Below are 20,602 nucleotides of genomic sequence, written 5' to 3' on the forward strand. Positions count from 1 at the left end.
TAGATGGATGACATTTAGGCTATATAATGTATATTATTATAGAAGCCAGGTTGAGATTACTGCACAAAGTGAGAATTTTATTTTGAATATATTAATTTTAATATGTCTAACACGTCATAAACCACATTTCACCTGTGCATCTGCTTGTCTTTCTATCTGAGGATGTCTGGAGGTGTCCCCCACTGTTTCAGCTTTGACAGGACTGTGTGTAGGTGGTACATCTCCCTACACGGATGAAAACAGAATAAATATTCAGTTATTCTTCTGGAGAGTTTAAAGCATGATGCAGGTAAAGTGAAACATTACATAACGGAGCTCAGCTGTCTTTGCTCCTCTTCTATCAGAGATCAGTTTTGAAACAGGAAATGAGTTTGTGTAATAATCGAGATCATCTGGGATACAGAATTCTTAATATTCATCTTTTCATGCAGCGGAAGGCAAAATTCGATTTGAGTTCAAAGTGCATATGATAAAAACACACTGATTATATTTTTGCATTAGAAATGATTCCTAACACATTCAGCACAATCCAGTAGATACAGATAAGCGCTATTTGAAGTACATTCACCTGACTGTTGTCATTCCCATCTCGAATGACCGAGGGGATGTCTGGGAACTCTTCCTCCTGTGAAAAAAACAAGAATTTCATTAAAACTTTTAAATGCTCAGACACTCAGTGGGTACTGTGGAGAGCAGATGCAGTGGGTTGCAATGACAAACTAATCTTTTCTTAATAATTAATTCAGGTAGTGGGTGTGTCATTAATCAACTCTTTCTAGTGTGGGCACAGATATAGTAAAGCCTCCAGAGACACTGCTATTAAAAACAGACATTTTGATTATGAGTTTGACAGGGTTGTTAACAAGATGGCACCAACAACGAGAACTCTCTAAATCTGTAATAACCCCAGGTCATCAATCATCACGTTAAAAGTGAAGGTTCTCACAGTGTTTGGATTAGTCATTCACTGCAGCTGCCTACCTCATATTCATCACTAGATTCTTCACCATCATAGAACTCGTCTTCGTCTTCTCCTTCTTCACGCCTATCTGCCTCACTCTTTTGAAGAGAGATGATAATTATTAGAGAGAGATACTGTTAAACGTCATCATTTATTATTTGTGTCAGACTGGACAATAACAATGCCAAGCGATTACAAAGCAACCCATTAATCAAAATTATCAGAGCTGTTATCAACATAGGAAGAAGCGTATGGATGTTAAGACAAATACATGCTTTAAGTCTTCCATGCCACACCATGTTTAGAGTAGCTGGTTAATTGTGTTTGCTTTAAAATGTGTTAATTTCCGATATTGTTAATTAAGTTTTGTACTAATGCAGTTACTTCCACAGTGTTATGTTAGCGAATGCCATTGTTAGAGTCATTAAATTATGCAGGCTGAGGTGGCTGTGTTAGTTGCATTTTTTATTATTGTAATTTACATAATACTTGGGCGAGGTTTAGTTTCTGTGTTTTGTTTGACCCCTTTAAGGACATTTACCAGGCGTTGTCTCTGCCTCTTATGTCGTCCTTTATTTCCTTTGCCCTGGTTAAGAAGTTCACAGTCAGAGAGAAAAAGGGTAAAGTTTCTCATGCGTCAGAATTTGTCAAGTACAAAACTCCTGTAAGAGTTAAGTTATAAGTTAAGGGGGATTTTAATAAAGTAGTTAATGAGTACCAAAAAAATAAATTCAGCACCATGACACTGAGATGTTTGAGAGCCCTCAATGAGCCCATTTACATGCACACTAAAACTCAGATCATTATCCTATTTCTGGAGTTATCAGATTATTCAAGTGATCGTGTAAACGGCATAATCTGATAGTCTTTATCAGATAACAGTAAACGGCAGTAATCTGATTATGAGAAATTGGATTAACACAACTAGATTTCTCCCCAATACTCTGCTGTCTTCATCCATGTTCACCCGTTAATCTGATTTATTTTATTCTTTCATATCTGCACATGTAAAAAAAAAAAAAAAAAAGAAATCAGAAGTAACGTAGTCAGACGTGAGCGGAAGACCGTCACTACATACGTATGTGCAATGAAACATATCCAATAATGGACTGAAACATGTAAACAAGGGTTTTTCCAGTTGTGTCATTTCTGAAGTGCATGTAAATGTGTCAGATCCTATTATTACAATTATCTGATTACTCCCAGTTATCAGATTTTTATGGTCATGTAAATGGACTCAGTGTTAAGGTTATGAAATAGTTTAGGTTTGACATTTCTATTTTTGCTTGTATTACAAATTGCTTTATGTTCACAATTTGATTAGAATGATTTCCTGACTTCCAGGGAGCTGTAGCTATTAAGTTATGGCAACATTCTGACTTTTTGGTATTATGATTGCAATTATTATTAATACCTGAACAACAGAATGGAATAGAATGAATTTAGAATGGAATGTCTGACAAAGATATTCAGACGAAGGATCCCTTTTATTAAATCTTATTAAATCTTTGTCAGATCAGTTGTTTATCATACTGATATGCCATGAACTTTAAAGAGTAAATACCTGGAAAACTGGAAATTATTAATAACCAAGAGAGTCTTTAGCCCCTTTTACACAGCACTTCTGTTATGGAAATATTTCGCCTCTATTCCAGAACGACATCTGTGTAAACAAAATGGTGGAATCATTTAATCTTACCTTTATCACGGCTTTGTAACACCTCTGGAGGTAGTAACAGAACCGTGATAAAGGTGGAATCATGATTCTGGAACGCTATGTAAAAGGAACACCTCTCGTTTTGCAAGCAAGGTGTTGTTTTGATGACGTATTGTATGTGCAACCCCGGCGCTGGGGGGATTTAAAAGTGAGTGTGGGCCGTACAGTAAACAAACATATCAACACAACCAGAAAGATGTCGAACTGGGGAGACGCCGAGATCCACGAGCTGCTGTCACTTCAAGCAGAGGACTCTATCCATGCTAATATTTGTGGAACGGTTAAAGACAGGCCGACTCTGGAGAGGCTGGCAACACCGCTGTGCTTGGGGTATTTCCAACATGGAAGTTATATGTCACACTATACGCTGCACTGCATCACCGCCCCTTTGATTCTGGAAAACAGGTCCGCTGTGTAAAAGTCCAGCCTGTCTCACCTCTGTTACTCCTTTGACTTGGCTGTGGAAATCGGCCAATGGTGGAAAAAAGGTGGGATCACCATCTCACCTTTTTTCCTGGATCTCTGTGTAAAAGGGGCTTGTGACTTAAAACAAAAATGAGCAATGAAAATTAACAATATATGAAGTAGTAATTAATAGAATAAAAACATGCATATTGGTTTGGACTGTCAGTAGCATGAAAGGAGGCCATCAAAGGTAACCAACATAGACCACTCTATGCAGTAAAAATGATTTGTTGGCCCAATTTGACTCATTCAATGAAATTATATTAATGTAAGCTGTCAAGTTAAGGTTAGGGTTATTTAATAGTTTATGTTACTGGTGTCAAAGGCCGTAGGTGCACGGAACTATTATTACCTGTGGAACTCTGGTAATTTATAATAATTGCAGAGGTTCCATCTAATGTTAATTCATTGCAAATCAGTCACATCTGTAATTGTTAAAGTAAAAAATCGTCCAAAAGTGACCTGCCTTATTTTAGCAAACACAGTGTGACTTGACATCTCTTTCACATGATGGGAGTTGCAATTTACATTTTTGTTTCAGCTCTGGATTTATTCTTCCTGTTTACTGGTTGAAGACAATGTGGGTTGTACTGATGATGATAAATGCAAGTGTTTTGGGTGAAAATTTAGGAGACTGAAAGAGCAAAGTTAAATCATTTAGAAATGCAACATCTCAAAAGATGAAGTGATGATGATATTTATGTCAGTATATAGGAAGGATCCTTTTTCTGTGTTTCAGCTGTTATCTGTGAGTGGGGAGCCTGACAGCTTCAGAATTGTGGGATGGCACCAGTAAATTCCAATATAACACATATTTAACTTACATCATACAAACACGCCAGGTGAAGCACGTGTGTGCGTGGGGGTTAATTTCCAAGTACCAGAGGGCTACAGGTTATGGTAGTTCTGTGCAAATAGGCCTTATTTTGAGTCAACAAACCATTTTTTACATTTAGAACCAATGTAAAATGATATTAGCAGTTTGTCATATACCACATATGAGGCAGTGTTTATATTTTTCAGGGTAAATTCTTTGTCATTGATGAGGTGACCATTGTGTGGCTCTACCTTCCCACGTTCCCTGTTCTTCTTTTTTTGTCCTGAATTCTTTGTGTTTTCTTGAGTCAGGGGAACAGTTTCCACCACCATGTCTGGTGACCCTAAAACTGTCTGATATACACATTGTGACACAACAATGTAACCAACAATCAACACCAAGAGACCTCACACATGCTATTTCTAATAGTTCAGTGTTTTATCAATATTTCACTTCCTCAGTACAGCCTCACAATATCACTAACGCATGAAACTTACTTTCTTACATTTTTTAAGGTCATAACAGATTTATGCAGTATCTATTAGCAAAGTGTTATAAATCCTATCTTTTGCTCAAAACCAGTATTTTTAATTGCTACCTGAAACCTTTTTCACATATTCTATATTGCAGTAAAATATCCATACCTCTTGTATCATAGTGTTATTAAAAGTTGCATTGACAGCAGAGAGATTCATTCTGAGAGATGATATTTCATCTCTGTTTCCATCCACCCTGTCCATTACAGATCCCTTTAATTTGGCTTCAATCACGCTGAGCTTCTGCTCTCCATTCAGGGTAGTGACGGTCCATAATGTGGGAGTCTCTCCAGTCTCATTCAAAGGGCCCTTCAAGTCAAGAAACAGATTTAGAAAATAGTCTAAATGTACTATTGTGAAAGCCAGACATGGTGTGAAAATTATAATCATTATGTGAACAAAATGCTTGAAAATACAGAGCAAAACACACAAGAAAGAACTGGTGATGAGTCAAAGAGAAGATAATGAGGTGGATGTGATTTAATTAAGGATACTTACAAATGAGAAAGGTTCTGGAAGCTGCCTGTCAAACTCAGGATCTGCAATGGTGTCCAACTCTGTCAGCGGTTGGTTGGAAAGGTCAAACTTGACTGAACTCTGTTCAGAACATATAAGAGAAGATTTATGTTCCTGAAGTGTGAGGACTAAGCTATACTTGTCTACCCTTTTATATAATAAAATCATTCTGACATGGTGTATTCAACTCTAGTGCCAGTACAACAAAAAGTTGCATACTGTGTACTCTGTAATGATGTTAGAAGTATGAGTGTCTGTGTTTTCCTTTGTTTTCTTGGCAGTGCCGAGTACATGAAGCAGCTCTTCTATTCCTTCCTGAAGCAGCCTGTCAATCAAAGCCTTCAGCAAAGGTAGCTGAAAGTTTTAAGGGAAAATCAAAGCAGAATAATTCAGCCAATTTCAGCCAACCTCAGAATTCACTTTTATGAGCTTCGGCTTGAGCTTACCCTTATACCATAGGCTTCAAACATCATCTCAATATCCTGAAATAGAAAGAAAACAATGTGCTCAACACAGTGAGATGAATGGCTACATCTTGTGCTCATGTCATGTATTTACCTTCATTTCAATTGATTTCCCAAGAGACCCAGCTTCGCCCTACGTAACCATCAGAGTAAATGTAGTTATTTGCAATAATAATGTCAATTCAGTAAATGTTTTTGATGATTAACAATGAACAACTTGTACCTTTTCTCCTTTGACGCCTCTGTCTCCTTTGTCACCCTGCAAAAAACACAAAAAGCACCAAAACAAATGAGGTTCACTGCAACTATTGCTGTTTTGTGTAACACAGGCTTTGTGTAAAACCCATTACCATCTTACCTTCTTTCCCGGAACACCCTAAACACACAGACACAGAGGAGCAAGAATTTGAACATGCATCTACCATGCATGACAACGAGCTTAGAGAGAACCATATCTATTCATAGATATGGAAATTCAATGCATCCAACAATCATCCATCACTGAATGATGACTCAGACACCATGCAGGCGAAATATGACATTAAATGCAACATGCAACAATTCAAATGACATGCTTGTATTCATGTCCCATAAATTTGTTGAAAACATTATTTATGTTACATCAAACTCACCGTTGCCCCTGGAGGACCCATTGGTATTGGAAATGCCTCACGGATTTCGTCAATGCTGGCACCCTGTGAAATGATTCACATTGAAAAACATAATGAACTTGGACTGAACCAAAGTAATAATGATTATACGTATAATCCTGTGGGAGTTTTTTGGTTGTTATTTTTACCTCCGCAGTTACGAGCACTTGTCTTCCAGGCAAACCTGGAGGTCCTGGTTCTCCCTTACTACCGTCTTTACCCTAAAACAGAGCAAAAACACTCTGGAGTTGGAATGTTTGAGAGGATATTGAGTATATTGTCTTTATCTTAAAAACACTTACATTAGCACCTGGATCTCCCTTTTCTCCCTGGAATGAAAGAAAAGTTAACTTGTTATTTAAAAAAAAAAAAAAAGCTTCATACATTTTTTAGTGGGTTACAATAAATATAAATGACCTTTCTGCCATCATTTCCTTTTGCTCCTCTTTCTCCCTGTGAAAAAAGATGGAGTTTTAGTAATTTACCCCAAAAAGAGCAAGGCACTTTGGAAATCTAATTTTAAAATCCTGCTGGTGTTATGCATCACAGAGGAGTAATGTGTAACTGATAAACAAAAATGCTACTCACATCCGTTCCTGGCAAACCCCTCTTTCCATCAATGCCAGGCCTCCCCTGCACAGAACAGGAAATAAATCTCAATCCCTGGAGACATTTTCAGATTGATAATTATGGTAGAAAAACAGACTCTTTCTGTTATTCATGAGTCATTCTTAGATATATACAAAGTACCATGATGCATTATTTCACACAAAGTACCAAGATGCAATGCTTTAGCCAAGGGCAATATGACTGAGTAATACTCACTGGAGTTCCTGGTACTCCAGGCATGCCTGCAATCCCAATCTTTCCTTGATCTCCTTTTTCTCCCCTCTGTTCACATGCACACACACATAAAAACCAAAAAACATTTTGTTCATTTAAGAATGTACCAAAATAATTTTAGACAAAAATATATATATTTTGTATACACAACACTTGTCATTGTACTCATTCCCAATTCAAAGAATAAGTCATATATAATTTGATAACATATTGGCCCAAATATTTACATTTTTTTATGTATTTTTGAACCTTAAAATGACAAAACAAAGGTGAAATAATATTAGATACTGTATATATCAGATAATATGTACTGGCAAATTCTCACAAACTCGTAATGAGATTATGATAGATGTCCACAATTTGGGTTTTAAATTACTTTGTTGCTATGAATCTAATACTCAAATTATTGAATCTAATTATTCCTCCTCAGTTGTTTTCATGTGAATGACAATTCATTAAGTCCCACACAATGTTAAATAACTGAACTGTTTTTTTTTGTTTTTTTTTTGTTTTTTTTTCTCAAATTTCCATAAGTACTTTAATGATTTGTTAATGTCTATTTTTCCACTCACCAGACCCAGCTCTCCCTTTGGTCCCTGTTCACCCTGCAGGCATTATCAAATATTATGTGATTTAATCATGACAGTTAACATTGGAAGAATTTAATAATACTGTTAAACTGTGTTCAGAAATCTGTAAAACCTTCTGTCCTGGTTTCCCTGGTAGACCAAGTCCATCTGTGCCAGAACCACCCTTCAAAGAAACCAAATGTATTGTATTTCCACAGATATGACTTTGAATTAATATCGGTTTAAGCAACTGTACACAATACATGCAGTCAGAGTGATGTATAACTGTACCAGTGATGGCCCTGGTAATCCAGGTTTCCCTTCAGGACCCTGTGGAGAGGTTTGAAGATTCATACTGAGACAAATCAAGATTCAACAAAGCAAACTGTTTTCAGAAACAGAACCATTTTTTTTATTTCAAGGTACAATAAAGAACACTTCTACAGTTCAAGGGATTTGTCTTGGTGACAGATGCAAACACAGTAGCAGAAAAGGCAGAAAAAAGAAATAAAAGTACTACAGCAGTAAGTATGTTTCAAACACAAACACAGCACACAAAACAGCTTTGAAACCATCATTTTTTATATGAAGTAAAAAAACAGCAAAAGGCCTGGATGAAATCAGAACAGAGCCAGATCTATAATAGCAAATAATGCTGTGCATTCATTTCATTATACTTTAAAATCTGTAATATATTGTGTCTTGATAAGTGCAACAAATTTTGATTGTGTCTATATACATGTAACTGTACTGTAAAGACTCAGTTTAAGGGTTTGCAAATTAGCCAAAATAGCCAGAAACTCTTTGTGTCGGGCGTCAGTTGTCATGTTATGTCTCGTAACCATGTAGATTACATTGCACCTAAAGGCAATGCAATGAAATTGCAGAAGCAGAGAGGACACAAGAATGTGACAACAAATGAAACGCACACTAGAGATGTAGTAACATGAAATAATATTGAAAGAAGAGAGAAGAAATTCCAGAATTGAAAATTAAAAGGAGATGCAGAGCTCAGAGGCGTTGCCAGCATTGCATTTCTGATGCAGTTAATCAGTTTGATTCTCAACAAATAATATATACTGTATGTTATTAAAATATAGAATATATAGCACATGTACCTGCCTGTACAAATACAAATGGTACTCACCTGTGGCCCAGGTAAACCTGTTTCTCCTCTTAAACCAGGCTCACCAGGTTCACCCTAGAGTAGAGTAGAGTAGAGTAGAGTAGAGTAGAGTAGAGTAGAGTAGAGTAGAGTAGAGTAGAGCAGAGCAGAGGGAAAATATTCTTTCTGTAAATTTCACTCATAACACACACTGAATAAAATAGATGCTGTTATTTTAAGGTTACCTTGATAACCCTGGTCAATATGTTGTTGTCTGCAATGATCTGAGGGTAAAATACAAAAATGTTAAAAAAAAAAAAAAAAAAAAAAAAAGAAGAAAACCTTGTTCAATGGTGTATTGATGTATTTGTCTAAAACAGATATTCATTTAAAGGTCTTATGGGAATTAAGTGTTTTTTTGTTCTTTTTAAAAGCTGTGTTACAATGAAAGCTTTTGTTAAACATGACTGAGCTGATGAAAAGCTGTCAAAAATAATTATAAAGGTTTTTTTTTTTTACTTGTGCTCCCGGAGGTCCAGGTTTTCCCTTTGTGACAACAGCAGCAAGAACAAAACAAAAGCACAAAGCACAGTTAACATCTAACGTGTGGCACCGCTGAACACATTCCATATCTGCAATATAAAGGAAAAATAGCAGGTCCACTGAAGGGTGGCACATACAAAGAGTCAAACTTAATTAACTACTGATCGCAGTGAAACAGAAATCATAGAGTCACAAGAGGAGAGTGACATGGAAAAATGATAGGAAGACAGTCAACTAGCAGAAACAATAAACATGTTCATCAATGAGAGAGTAATACAAACATACTGCCTCTCCTTTTTCCCCTTTCTTTCCATCAGGTCCCTGCAAAAAAATAAATCACAGTTGTATTACACTGATTATCAAAGAAATGAACTATCACAATAATGTGATTTCTTACACACATAGATTGAAAAATAGACAAAAAACAAGATACAGATTGTTGAGATATTTAATCTTAATAAATTGTAAGAACTTACAGGCGGACCAGGTTTCCCACCATCTCCTTTCTCACCTAGGTCACCTGGTCGCCCTGGTAACCCCAGTGGACCCTGATCAGGAAGACAGAAATAAAACTTACCTTGGATAAAGGCTGCATGAACAAACATAATAACACAGAAACATACAGGAAATCTCTTAAATGTAACTTATAAAGTCATACTGGAACCTCTGTTTTATAGTGACATGCCTGTTCATACTGCAGGAGTCAGAGGCCTTATTTAAACAGTACTAGTATGTATAGTATATAGTATAACCTGAGGACCTGTGAACTAGATCAATCCCTGGTGCCTGTGTTTCATGCAGTGCATTTACACAGAATAAGCAGTCTGGGTTTTACTTAGCATTATTCATTAGTTCAGATGTGAAGAGCAAGATCACCACTTACAGATAACTGATGAAAGACAAGAAAAAATATTCCTTACTCTAGTTTTCATATGTGATATATGGTGACATATGTGATATAAGGTGTCATGGGCCTCCTGAATTTCCCCCAAAACACTTACAGGTTTCATCAGCAGTGCAGCCTCCACAGTCGTTGACCAAGAAAGAGGCAGAATAAATGTGCAAATAAGACGGAAATCCCAATAAATCACACAGATTTCAATTCACATGGACTTAATTTTATCACAGGACCTTTGTGTTTTCATGGTTGGCAGTTTGAGGTGGAATATTTATTTTATAAATCACAGTCATGGCTGATTCATATGGGATTATAATCAGACGGCCTCTACAACTATTAGAAATTACTAGAGGTCCACTGGTAATACTAATCTCATGCAAATAGGGCTAAAGCTAATATCTGAAGCCATACTCACACAGTACAAGTATTAAATGTTAACCTTTGGTAATTTACACTACCTGTGGAGATTGTCTGTGATTTTAATCTTGTGTGACGCTGCCTGTAATTTTTTAAGTAAAATTCCCATTGCAAATGACCTACCCTTTCAGTGTCCTGTGATAATATTAGTCTCGTGTGAATCAGCATCCCCATGATTTGGTCAGATATGCAACTTCTTTTTCCCTTTGTGCTTTAATTCAGCCTATTTCCTGTTCAAAGACTTAGAAGGCTGCGTTGGGGTTATAAATCAAGTGTTATTTGTAGAAATCTATGAGATTTATATGCAGTACAGCAAAAATATTCACTGAAAGAGTAAACTTAAATTTTTCAAAACAGTGACGCATGAAAAGATGAATGGATGACAGGTTTGACAGCTACATTAAGGAACGTTTTTCTGCTGTTCAACAGTTCTTTGTAAGTGATAAACCTACCCTTTACAACAAAACCAGCAATAACATGAGTAAATTCACAGGCAGCCATGGCTCAGGAGATAGAGTGAGTCATCCAATAACTGAAGGGTTGGCGGTTTGAATCCCACTCTGTCCTAGTCATGCGCTGTTTTCTTGGGAAAGACATTTCATCCACCTTGGCTCTAGTGCCACTCACACTGGTGTATGAGCTGAATGTTTGGTGGTGGTCAGACGGGCCGTTTGGTGCATATTGGCAGCCACATTTCCATCAGCCTGCCCCAGGGCAGCTGTGGATACAAATGTAGTTTACCACCACCAGAGTGTGGAGTGAATAAATAATGGATCAATTATGAAAAGTGCTATAGAAATCCAATCCATTATTATAAATTTGAGTAAAAAAAACAGACTTTGCTCATCTTGTACAAACGCACTGCATTAAACACACACGAGGTAAGTTCATTTCCAAATTACTAGAGGTCCACGGGTTATATTAGTCCTGTGTGAATGCGCTGTACAGCCAAACTGACCTGTGGTTTATGCACAGCACAGCTCAAACTATTGACTAATGTTATCCCAAATCTGTAAATGTGGCCATGCTGATTTTTTCTTGTATGTGAATGGAAGCTAGAGGGCCCATTTGCTCAGACACTTGCACCAGAGCCTTAACACTTTCTCTAACTTGTTCCAGATATCTTGATACTGCTGCTAAAACAACACAGAAGTACTTAGAAATCATTCTACTTATAGATTATACATGCATGAATTCATAGTATTTCCATTTGTTGTCTTAGAAAATGTTAAAGAAGTACCCTAATTCCTCTGTCACCAGGCTCTCCAGCTGGCCCTTGTTCACCCTGTGAATGACAATTTTAAAAAGATGTAAAGGTGACTAAAATGACTACATCAGCTATAAATCATGTTGATCAAATTTTAACAATTTAGCACCAAAGGTAGACATACGGTACCTTCAGGCCTAGTTCTCCTTTCACTCCAGGGGCACCCTACACACAAGGCCAATAGTAAGGGTTATTGATACTGTAATATTGTTTAATACTGATCAAAAAGTACACCCTCTGTGCAATAATATGCTGTACATAGCTGAAAAAATGGACTGGACTGTGCTCCTTTGCCTTTTTCGGGTAGAATTTTATACGCACATGCTACACAGTGACTTATTTGGAGAACTCCTATGACCTAATGAAACCTTTAAGCGAGTGCTATCAATTCCTAGGCATATCTGAATTGTGCTGTACGCAACAACCGCTCAGGATTTACTTACATCTTTACCTCTTAATCCTGGTACTCCAGGATTGCCAGGTAACCCAATATTCCCTTTGTCACCTTTTGAACCATCATGCCCCTGAGAAAATACAAGATCTCAGATTAAATTCCAGTCGTGACATCAATTGTAGGTTTTCCTTAAAATATAAAGAATTCCAATCTTTTACTTCATATACCTTTGGGCCAGGTTTTCCAGACAAACCAACATTTCCCTGGAAACAACAAAAAGGATTTTAGGATTTTATGTTTTTCTAGGAGTACAGTGGAAAACAATTGTTCTTAAGTGTAAAACAAGTGACTCACCCTCTCACCGTTTTCTCCCTTTGGTCCTCGTTGGCCAGGAATCCCAAAACCAGGACTTCCCTAAAATCATCAAAATAAACACATGCTAAAGTTTTATAAATATATATCCTCCAAAAACAATCCTCTTGTTACAGTTTTGTTAAATAATCAGAAATGGAAAAACAGCCACTAGTAACCTTTTCTCCCTTGTCTCCTTGTTGACCCTTTATTCCTTGGGGTCCGGTGGGGCCAACTGGACCAATGTCACCCTGATTGAAAGGCAATATGCAAATAAATGCATAAAACACAATGAACGTAGCAGTGGTCATCAGGCCACACTATTGCAACACTTTCAAAATGAGATTCCCTTAAGTCTAAATGGTACCCTGTGGACTAAGATTAAACATGTCCTATTCAATGGGGCATTCAGTCCCACTGCAAAAGCTAATGAGAGAAATATTAATTGTGTTTGATAAGCAGACCCAGAGGACTGTGTCTGAGAATACCCTGAACAATTAATTAACAACGTTTCCACAGAATAAATCACTAGAAGAATCACTTCCCTCTAGCTGTCTGTCTTGTTTTAAGCCAGTGAAGATGAATTCACTTAAACAAGTTAGACATAAACATGAGTTTGTGAGAAAAAGCGACGATGGAATATGTAAATGTTTGAACTCAATGAAAAAACACTTCTAATAGTTTAGCCCTGCTGACAGACAGCTAGACAGACATGGGTGAAAACATAACCTGTTGGTGACTTTGGATACTCACCCTGGCCCCTTTTTTTCCTGTTGGGCCAATTATCTATTATGATGAGAAGAAGATGACTTAGTGCTGAATATCAACAAGTTTTATTTACTTAAGTCTAAAATAGAGAAATAGTTTCCTTACACCCTTGGCAGGATCTCCAGGCACTCCTCTTTGACCCTCGTCTCCTTTTAATCCCACTGGCCCTGTTAGTCCCTAATAAAATGAGAGCATATTATTAGAGTCTTATATTATTATGACTTATGAGCCTATGTAACATACAGTATATTGTGTACTGATGATCCACAAACCAAACTATTCTAGCGGTATTATCTATAATCTTTTGCTTTCTTCTGTTACCCACTACCTTATTAGCATTAAAAAGCTAAGCCACATATTTGATTTGACAAAAGACTGGAGAATTTCCTTATGACAGCATTCACTGTGTTAAACCTGTTATTGTGGGGCTGTGTTGCTTCAAATTAAAAACTGGTGAGGCAGAATACAACGCCTCATTTACAAAAGATACTCAGTGAAGTTTGGCAATTTGGCTCATGTTCACAATTAGTTATCTGTGATAGAGCCTTCTCTTAACTTCCACAGTTGGTCTTGGTTTTTATCAATCCATCAAGTTCATTCATTCATTCATTTTCTGAACCCACTTTATCCTCACTAGGGTCACGGGGGTCGCTGGAGCCTATCCCAGCTACTTATGGGCGAAGGCGGGATACACCCTGGACATGTCACCAGTTCATCACAGGGCTGACATGTAGAGATGAACAATCACTCTCATATTCACACCTATGAGCAATTTAGATTAACTGATGAACCTATCAGTGCATGTCTTTGGATGGTGGGAGGAAGCCGGAGTATCCGGAGAGACCATGCAAACTCCACACAGAAGGGTCCCAGCCCCGTGGACCGGTGTTGGAATCCAACCCAGGACCCTCTTGCTGTGAGGCATGAATGCTATCCACTGCACCACCATGTCACCCCATTCAAATTAATTCAAATTTATTTATATAGCTCCACATCACAACGAAAGCTATCTCATGACACTTTGCATTTGGAACTGGTCTAAACCATACTCTTGAGCCAATTTACAGACACCCAACAGAATCCTCCAGGAGCAAACACTTGGTGACAGTGGTGAGGAAAAACTTCCTTTTAATAGGCAGAAACCTCAAGCAGACCCAGGTTCTTAGAGGATGGTCGTCTGCCTTGACCAGTTGAGAAGAAACAGAAAGACACGTGAGACTATACCCTACACACAGTAGGGATGTAAAGGATACCCAGGTCAAGGTATACTGCAGTATAATGTAGCTATGGTGTAAAACTGTAAGCATTTCCCTTCAGTGCCTCTATGGGTTAAAAGTGTGTTATGAAGACTGGTCACATTCGTCAAATATTCTCCATCAGAACCTGTCAGCTACATCTGGAGTCCTGCAAGGTAACCAAGCTAAACAGGAGCTGTGGTGAACTGGACTGTTAGGCACATAACCACAGACAGTCAGAGTTAATGGTCAGACCTCCCACAGGGAAACTACCCTCTCATTCACCAGAGAGAACACCAACATACTGAGACTGAACCAGGGACCTATGGGTAAAGCCAACCCTGGTCACCTCCGGTCACCCAGAGAAACTCCAGAGTGAAATAGAATATAGCTCATCTTGTAAATTCTCAACTCAAGCCCCATTCAGTTAATGTGATCACCACTTACTGTGGGTCCTCGTGGTCCAACAGGTCCCATTTCTCCTTGATCTCCCTTTAAAACAAAAAACAATATTAATGCTAGGATTATAATCATGTTGGGAAAAACAATAGAGCACTTCATCTGTAAAAGTCTTGATGAAGCTTGACTGATTTTTTTGTCACAGCACTTATTGCTTTTTCTCCCTACACACTTATCAGTTTACAGGTGTGCAAAGATTACTATTTGTTTTGTGCTTTTACACAGTACATCACACAATGAATAAATGGCATCCACCTTCCTGTGGGCACACAGATGAACACATTTTTGCTGAGATGCGACACAAACCTATTTCATGACCAATCAAATCACTCTGTTTAATTAAATATTTTTCCTGTTATCATCTTAGTTGTAATATGAATATTTTTGGTCTAATGATGTTTGGCTGGGTGTGTGTGTTGGATGAACTCACCTTGTCCCCTTGTTCCCCTTTGAGTCCCTTCTTTCCCTGCAGGCAAAAATACATCACTGACTCTGCTTCTTTTCATCTCCTTTTTTTATACATTATTAGTTAGTCAAGTTTTATCTTGGTGGATTTAACTAGAATTCCTTCATGTATAGTTAATGGTAAAATACATAAAAACTTAGTGTTATCTTCTGAACTGGAGATAATGATTATAAATTACACACCCGTGGTCCAATCACTCCTTGGATGCCCTGTTCTCCTCGTTCACCCTTAAAAAAAAATAAAAGTATTATCGTACAAAAGTGTTAATGGTCCCAAATGAAAACAGATCCAGTAAACAGCTTTTATGCAATTTGGGGTACCTTTAGGCCAACTGGTCCTGAAAAGCCAATGTTTCCCTGAAAGAAATAAGGGAAAAATGTTAATTAAACCACAAATAGGACTTTCCAATAATGCATAATACAATTCCACTGGAAAGTCTACCCAGCAGTACAATGAGCTTAATTTTACAATGTTTCTGTGTACTATCTTGGGCAGCATTGTGAAAAAACTGGTATCACTGCGCAGACTGTGCTGCAATAGTCAGTTTCAATTCTAACTACATTAATTGAATTAGTCAAGAAATTGATACTACTTAGGGCTGGGCAAGTTAATGCATTACTACTGCGTTAACGCATTCATTAAATAATAAAGACTTTTTTTTTTAATCTCACGTTAATGCCGTTTTATTCTAACTCATATTATTCTGCCCCTGCTTGTGTGCGTGTAGCGATTAGCTCAGCAGATAGACAACAGGTTTCCCAAGAAAAGCCAGATGCCGAAAACTTCTCTCCAAATCTTTTACTTGAGGCTCACAGTAAAACTGCAACATACATACAAAATATGTCTCAGTTATGTTCATTGTCTTAGTACATTTACATGGTATTATATATTTAAATGAATGGGAAAAAGATCGCTAGCTCGATGCTAACTTGAATGGGAAAATCTATAGACACGCTAACGATTAGCATTTACAGATTAATTTAAGATTTACAACGTCTTTTTATCCAGCAACACAGGTTCACATCAGAGATATTTTATACTATTCATTCTTACAACAACTGAACATTAAATACTCACAGGCAAACATTTTGGGGCCATACAAACAGAGTGAAAGAAACATGTCTGTTAGTTCCTTCTTATGTCCAAACTGACTACGGGAACACCCAAAGGACAAAACATACGTTAGTGCAATTTATTCTGACAACTAGAGGGCCCCCTTTGCTTGCTTTTAACAACTGAACATCACATATTATTTTGAAAGTCCGTTGCTCTCGCTCTGTGAATACACGTAGGTAAACCATGGGTCACAGGAAGAGGGGGATGTTGATCAGGGTTGGTTTGCCAATCAGCGTCATCATGCGTTTCAACCAATGACAGCATTTGGGGTGGGCTTAAGACCGCTGTCAGTCACTCACAACCGGAAATAAACTGGTGGGGACATAAACATGGAGAAAAGTACCGGTCTTTTACATGGACATTTTCATTTCAAATGTCTTCAGATGGTGGGGTTGACAATGTGAAATTATTTTTTATCACTGGAGTACTTTGAGTCTGAAATATCACTTAAAGGCAATACACGCTGTTGATGCCGGCAATCCCCCCCCCCCCCCCACATATAACTATGCGATTAATTATGATTAATCACAGAAATTAATTGCGATTAAGAATTTCAATTGTTGCCCAGCACATACTACTATGTGCAAAATTTTTCTTTTCAATAAAAACACTGCTGTAGACCTTTCTTTTAATAAGGTTTTACTTTCATTTCTGAAAAGACATTGCATTCTAGTCTAAATAAAATAACATTTTAAAGTCTCTCTAAGTGGTTAATTTGTCGTTGAGGCGTACCTTCTCTCCTGGTTCTCCTCGTGGACCTTGAATACCTTGAATGCCAATTCCTTCCTTGCCCTGTGCAAACGAACACCTATTAGGTCCATAACTGTCCAATACTCACATACTGTTGTTTTTAGGGAATAGTACAATAATGTGAATACTTGGTTAGTGATGGACACTGTTTTTACCTTCTCTCCTTTCTGTCCTGATAATCCTGGTACCCCATCGATGCCAATAGGACCAGGCAAACCTGCAATACCCTAGTTTCCATATAGTGAAAGAAAGAAAGAAAGAAAGAAAGAAAGCAGAAGAGGGAAAAACATTATGCTAATTATTCTTTTCTGAAGGCAACTCTTGTTTGTGTTAAGCAATGTCTTTTGTCATTGTGATAATTTTTCAGCGATGTACTTACATCTTTTCCCGGCTCTCCTTTGTCTCCTTGCACGCCCTGCTTCCCACGTAAACCCTTTCAAAAATAATGAAAGCATTATCAGATGAAAATGAAACAAAGCACATTTCACAAATGAAAAATAACAACAGACTCTAAAGCTTAAAAATGGGTTCATTATGCAAGGAAACTGTGATTGTGAAGCTTGATATTTATGCTTTGAAGAAGCTGGTTCAACAACAGCTCCAACATGACAGTTAATACAAACACATTTATATGTGATGTTTGATCCTATTGATCACTTTGAAAAGACTACCAGGCATACAACAACCATCTTACTCACTTTTGCTCCTGGCTCTCCAGGTTCTCCCTACAAACACAAACAAAAGGCCATATTTGTCTCCATTAGCAGCTGATAAACTTACTTTAATGTATTTTCTGAATACCAAGGGTTGGTCATCAGCACCATGACGCATCATACAATGATACAAAAAAAAAAAAAAAAGAATGACGAACAATCTGATTTTATGTAGCCTAGTTACACATGACAAATTAATATGCTGACAATATTATGCTGTCAGATTTTCCACAGTTTGTACAGTCTACTATGTTTTTTGGGGGGGCATCTATTACCTTGACAGATATCCCTGCTGGTCCTGGTGGTCCAGGAGGGCCAGGCAGCCCTGGGGCTCCATTAACTCCTGGTACACCGGGTGAACCCTGGGGACCCTGTGACATAAGGTGTATGTGACTTAATCTGCTGAACACTATATACATTTTATGTTTTTTTACCTTCTCATATGGTGTGTTTGAGAACTTACAGAAGATCCTGGCTCTCCTTTGCGTCCAGGGACATAATTAGCATCTGTGCCAGCAATAACATATCCAGGCTCTCCCTATGAACAAACGCAACAAAAGTCAGTGTTCTATCTTTTGTAGTTTTGTTGCACTTTTATCCTCAAAGTACCAGTGTCCAGTGAGAAAAGGGCAGCAAACTGTCCCACATGCTTGTATGTGCTAACAAATATATTTTTTTGCAAATTAAATGCATACTAAACTTACTCTCTCTCCTCTCTGGCCCTTCTGACCAGGGGGCCCAGGAAGTCCCTGCCATGAAAAGTGATAAAGTTAGTATGCTGGTGGTTTAACCACTAGGCTGAGGGATGAGATTAAAAAAAAAAAAAAAAAAAAACAGATCTGCCTCCGAGGAATGCAAAACTCTCATCAATTTGCTTTCCCTCTCTTCTCTCTCTTTATCATCTGTGTTGATGAATAATAATTGTTAAAAAAGAAATATATACAACTGTGTAGACATATTGCTCTTTATGAGGTATTTGTGCATTAAAATACCCTGTCTGGCCCAAAAAGACTTTACCATCATAATTTATCTATGCAAATAGTTCAGATCCTTCCACTGGATAATAACTGCAGTGATTAGTATGTTTCATCTGGCAACAAGTCATATAACCCTAACTGATGTATTGAGCCGCTTTTAATTTCTTAAACAACCATTCAGATGACATATTATTATAAATTAACTCCATTTCAGAGGGGTCAAAGTATTGGTCTGCATCAAACAAACAAAAAAGTTAATGAGATGCTGACTGACACATATTTAAACCTTCAAAAGATAGTATTAAAGCATCATCTTCAAGGGAGAAATATGGTCTGAAAAAAATCTTGAATGATCATCAACGGTGATCATGTAAGTGGTTAGTGAAATCAGATCAGAAACAGTCAGCAGTCAAAGTCACAGTTATGTTTCATAGTGATAAGAGCATTTCCACACACCCAATGTGAAGAGAACCACAGGGACTGGGACTGAATAGCCTTGTGGCTTAAAGAAAACCACTTTTTAGTGAGACTAACCAGAAAAAGGGTTAAATTTGCCACAGAGCATAAAGATTGGACTGTGTTTCAGTGGAAAAATGTCATGTGGTCTGATGAGTGGACCCTGTTCCAGAGTGGTGGGCACATCAGGGTGAGAAGAGAGGCAGATGAAGTGGTTACTCATTATGAGTAGTGCCTACAGTACATGGCTGTGGGGGCAGTGGTATGACCTGGGGTTGGTTCAGTTGGTCAGGTCTGGGTTCAAAAATGCTATTTATGGATTAAAATTAGCTGAATATGAATTTACTGAATGGTGTGAACATCAGGGGATGATTTTTACATCCTTGATGACGCAGACATTTTCTAAGATGACAACACCAGGGTCCATAAGGCTCACATTGTGAAAGAGTGGTTCAGGGAGCAGGAGACGTCATTTTCACAGTCCAGAGTCCAGATCTTTAAACAGTCTCCAATTATCAGTATAAGATCTTGATGAAAAGTTTATGCAAATTATGGACAGAAATAAATATCATGACATTGAAATGGTGCCATTGAGAATGTATTCCATACTCAAAGCTAAAGGCCATCAACAAAATACTAGTGTGTGGCTTTTTTTAACCAGGCACTGTATCTGTCATTTTGATCTTACCGTGTCACCTGGAATACCTTGGAGGCCCTGGAAAAATAGAAACAAGATTATTTTCAGAGTTAGCTCCAAATTAATTATATTTTAACCAGGTCAAAATCAGGTTTTATTTTTTCTGAATTTAGTTACCCGTTGGCCTGCAGAACCTGGGGGTCCAGTTCTCCCTGGTCGACCAGGCAACCCTGGAACACCATCTGTTCCAGAAGGTCCCTGTCAAATTAAAAGATTAGCTTCAGCCCACAAAATAAAATAAGAGGCATTCACATGAAGCCAGAGTCAATCACTGCTGGGTTATGGGATTGGATATGGTAGCAACAAAACCATAATGAAATACATAATAGATAAATGGATTGGATGAAAAAGGAACTATGAGGTCAGAAGATTTAACATTAAACATTTAACTTATTTGTGGAAAGAACAGCTTTTAGCTTTCACAGCTTTTACTGTCATTAAATTGTCCATGT

General features: G+C 37.6%; 1 protein-coding gene across 5 annotated transcripts in view; it reads right to left on the reverse strand.

Annotated features, from left to right (window-relative positions):
* The window catches only part of col7a1l (collagen type VII alpha 1-like), a 78,646-nt gene that overhangs the window by 27,303 nt on the left and 30,741 nt on the right, over positions 1 to 20,602 (reverse strand). For 3 of the 5 annotated variants that reach the window (XM_030150313.1, XM_030150314.1, XM_030150310.1), the window contains exons 30-76: positions 20,268 to 20,348; positions 20,142 to 20,168; positions 18,725 to 18,769; positions 18,484 to 18,558; positions 18,296 to 18,391; positions 18,006 to 18,032; positions 17,687 to 17,740; positions 17,463 to 17,534; positions 17,290 to 17,349; positions 15,762 to 15,797; positions 15,624 to 15,668; positions 15,406 to 15,441; positions 14,964 to 15,008; positions 13,387 to 13,458; positions 13,267 to 13,299; positions 12,693 to 12,764; positions 12,517 to 12,576; positions 12,390 to 12,425; positions 12,212 to 12,292; positions 11,898 to 11,933; positions 11,742 to 11,786; positions 9,663 to 9,734; positions 9,472 to 9,507; positions 9,163 to 9,189; positions 8,889 to 8,927; positions 8,686 to 8,739; positions 7,830 to 7,868; positions 7,672 to 7,722; positions 7,542 to 7,574; positions 6,952 to 7,017; positions 6,715 to 6,759; positions 6,544 to 6,579; positions 6,429 to 6,455; positions 6,276 to 6,347; positions 6,109 to 6,171; positions 5,835 to 5,852; positions 5,700 to 5,735; positions 5,571 to 5,609; positions 5,459 to 5,494; positions 5,232 to 5,366; positions 4,995 to 5,093; positions 4,605 to 4,805; positions 4,212 to 4,313; positions 1,503 to 1,547; positions 982 to 1,059; positions 569 to 625; positions 133 to 225 (exon numbers count right to left, since the gene is read on the reverse strand). In XM_030150313.1, the coding sequence (XP_030006173.1) occupies positions 133 to 225; positions 569 to 625; positions 982 to 1,059; positions 1,503 to 1,547; positions 4,212 to 4,313; positions 4,605 to 4,805; positions 4,995 to 5,093; positions 5,232 to 5,366; positions 5,459 to 5,494; positions 5,571 to 5,609; positions 5,700 to 5,735; positions 5,835 to 5,852; positions 6,109 to 6,171; positions 6,276 to 6,347; positions 6,429 to 6,455; positions 6,544 to 6,579; positions 6,715 to 6,759; positions 6,952 to 7,017; positions 7,542 to 7,574; positions 7,672 to 7,722; positions 7,830 to 7,868; positions 8,686 to 8,739; positions 8,889 to 8,927; positions 9,163 to 9,189; positions 9,472 to 9,507; positions 9,663 to 9,734; positions 11,742 to 11,786; positions 11,898 to 11,933; positions 12,212 to 12,292; positions 12,390 to 12,425; positions 12,517 to 12,576; positions 12,693 to 12,764; positions 13,267 to 13,299; positions 13,387 to 13,458; positions 14,964 to 15,008; positions 15,406 to 15,441; positions 15,624 to 15,668; positions 15,762 to 15,797; positions 17,290 to 17,349; positions 17,463 to 17,534; positions 17,687 to 17,740; positions 18,006 to 18,032; positions 18,296 to 18,391; positions 18,484 to 18,558; positions 18,725 to 18,769; positions 20,142 to 20,168; positions 20,268 to 20,348 (2,733 nt within the window). The remainder of the gene's footprint in view (positions 1 to 132; positions 226 to 568; positions 626 to 981; positions 1,060 to 1,502; positions 1,548 to 4,211; positions 4,314 to 4,604; positions 4,806 to 4,994; positions 5,094 to 5,231; positions 5,367 to 5,458; positions 5,495 to 5,570; positions 5,610 to 5,699; positions 5,736 to 5,834; positions 5,853 to 6,108; positions 6,172 to 6,275; positions 6,348 to 6,428; positions 6,456 to 6,543; positions 6,580 to 6,714; positions 6,760 to 6,951; positions 7,018 to 7,541; positions 7,575 to 7,671; positions 7,723 to 7,829; positions 7,869 to 8,685; positions 8,740 to 8,888; positions 8,928 to 9,162; positions 9,190 to 9,471; positions 9,508 to 9,662; positions 9,735 to 11,741; positions 11,787 to 11,897; positions 11,934 to 12,211; positions 12,293 to 12,389; positions 12,426 to 12,516; positions 12,577 to 12,692; positions 12,765 to 13,266; positions 13,300 to 13,386; positions 13,459 to 14,963; positions 15,009 to 15,405; positions 15,442 to 15,623; positions 15,669 to 15,761; positions 15,798 to 17,289; positions 17,350 to 17,462; positions 17,535 to 17,686; positions 17,741 to 18,005; positions 18,033 to 18,295; positions 18,392 to 18,483; positions 18,559 to 18,724; positions 18,770 to 20,141; positions 20,169 to 20,267; positions 20,349 to 20,602) is intronic. The other 2 variants (XM_030150311.1, XM_030150312.1) reach the window with 2 other exon arrangements.

Source organism: Sphaeramia orbicularis, chromosome 12 (genome assembly GCF_902148855.1).
Source record: "Sphaeramia orbicularis chromosome 12, fSphaOr1.1, whole genome shotgun sequence".
Lineage (NCBI taxonomy): Eukaryota > Metazoa > Chordata > Actinopteri > Kurtiformes > Apogonidae > Sphaeramia > Sphaeramia orbicularis.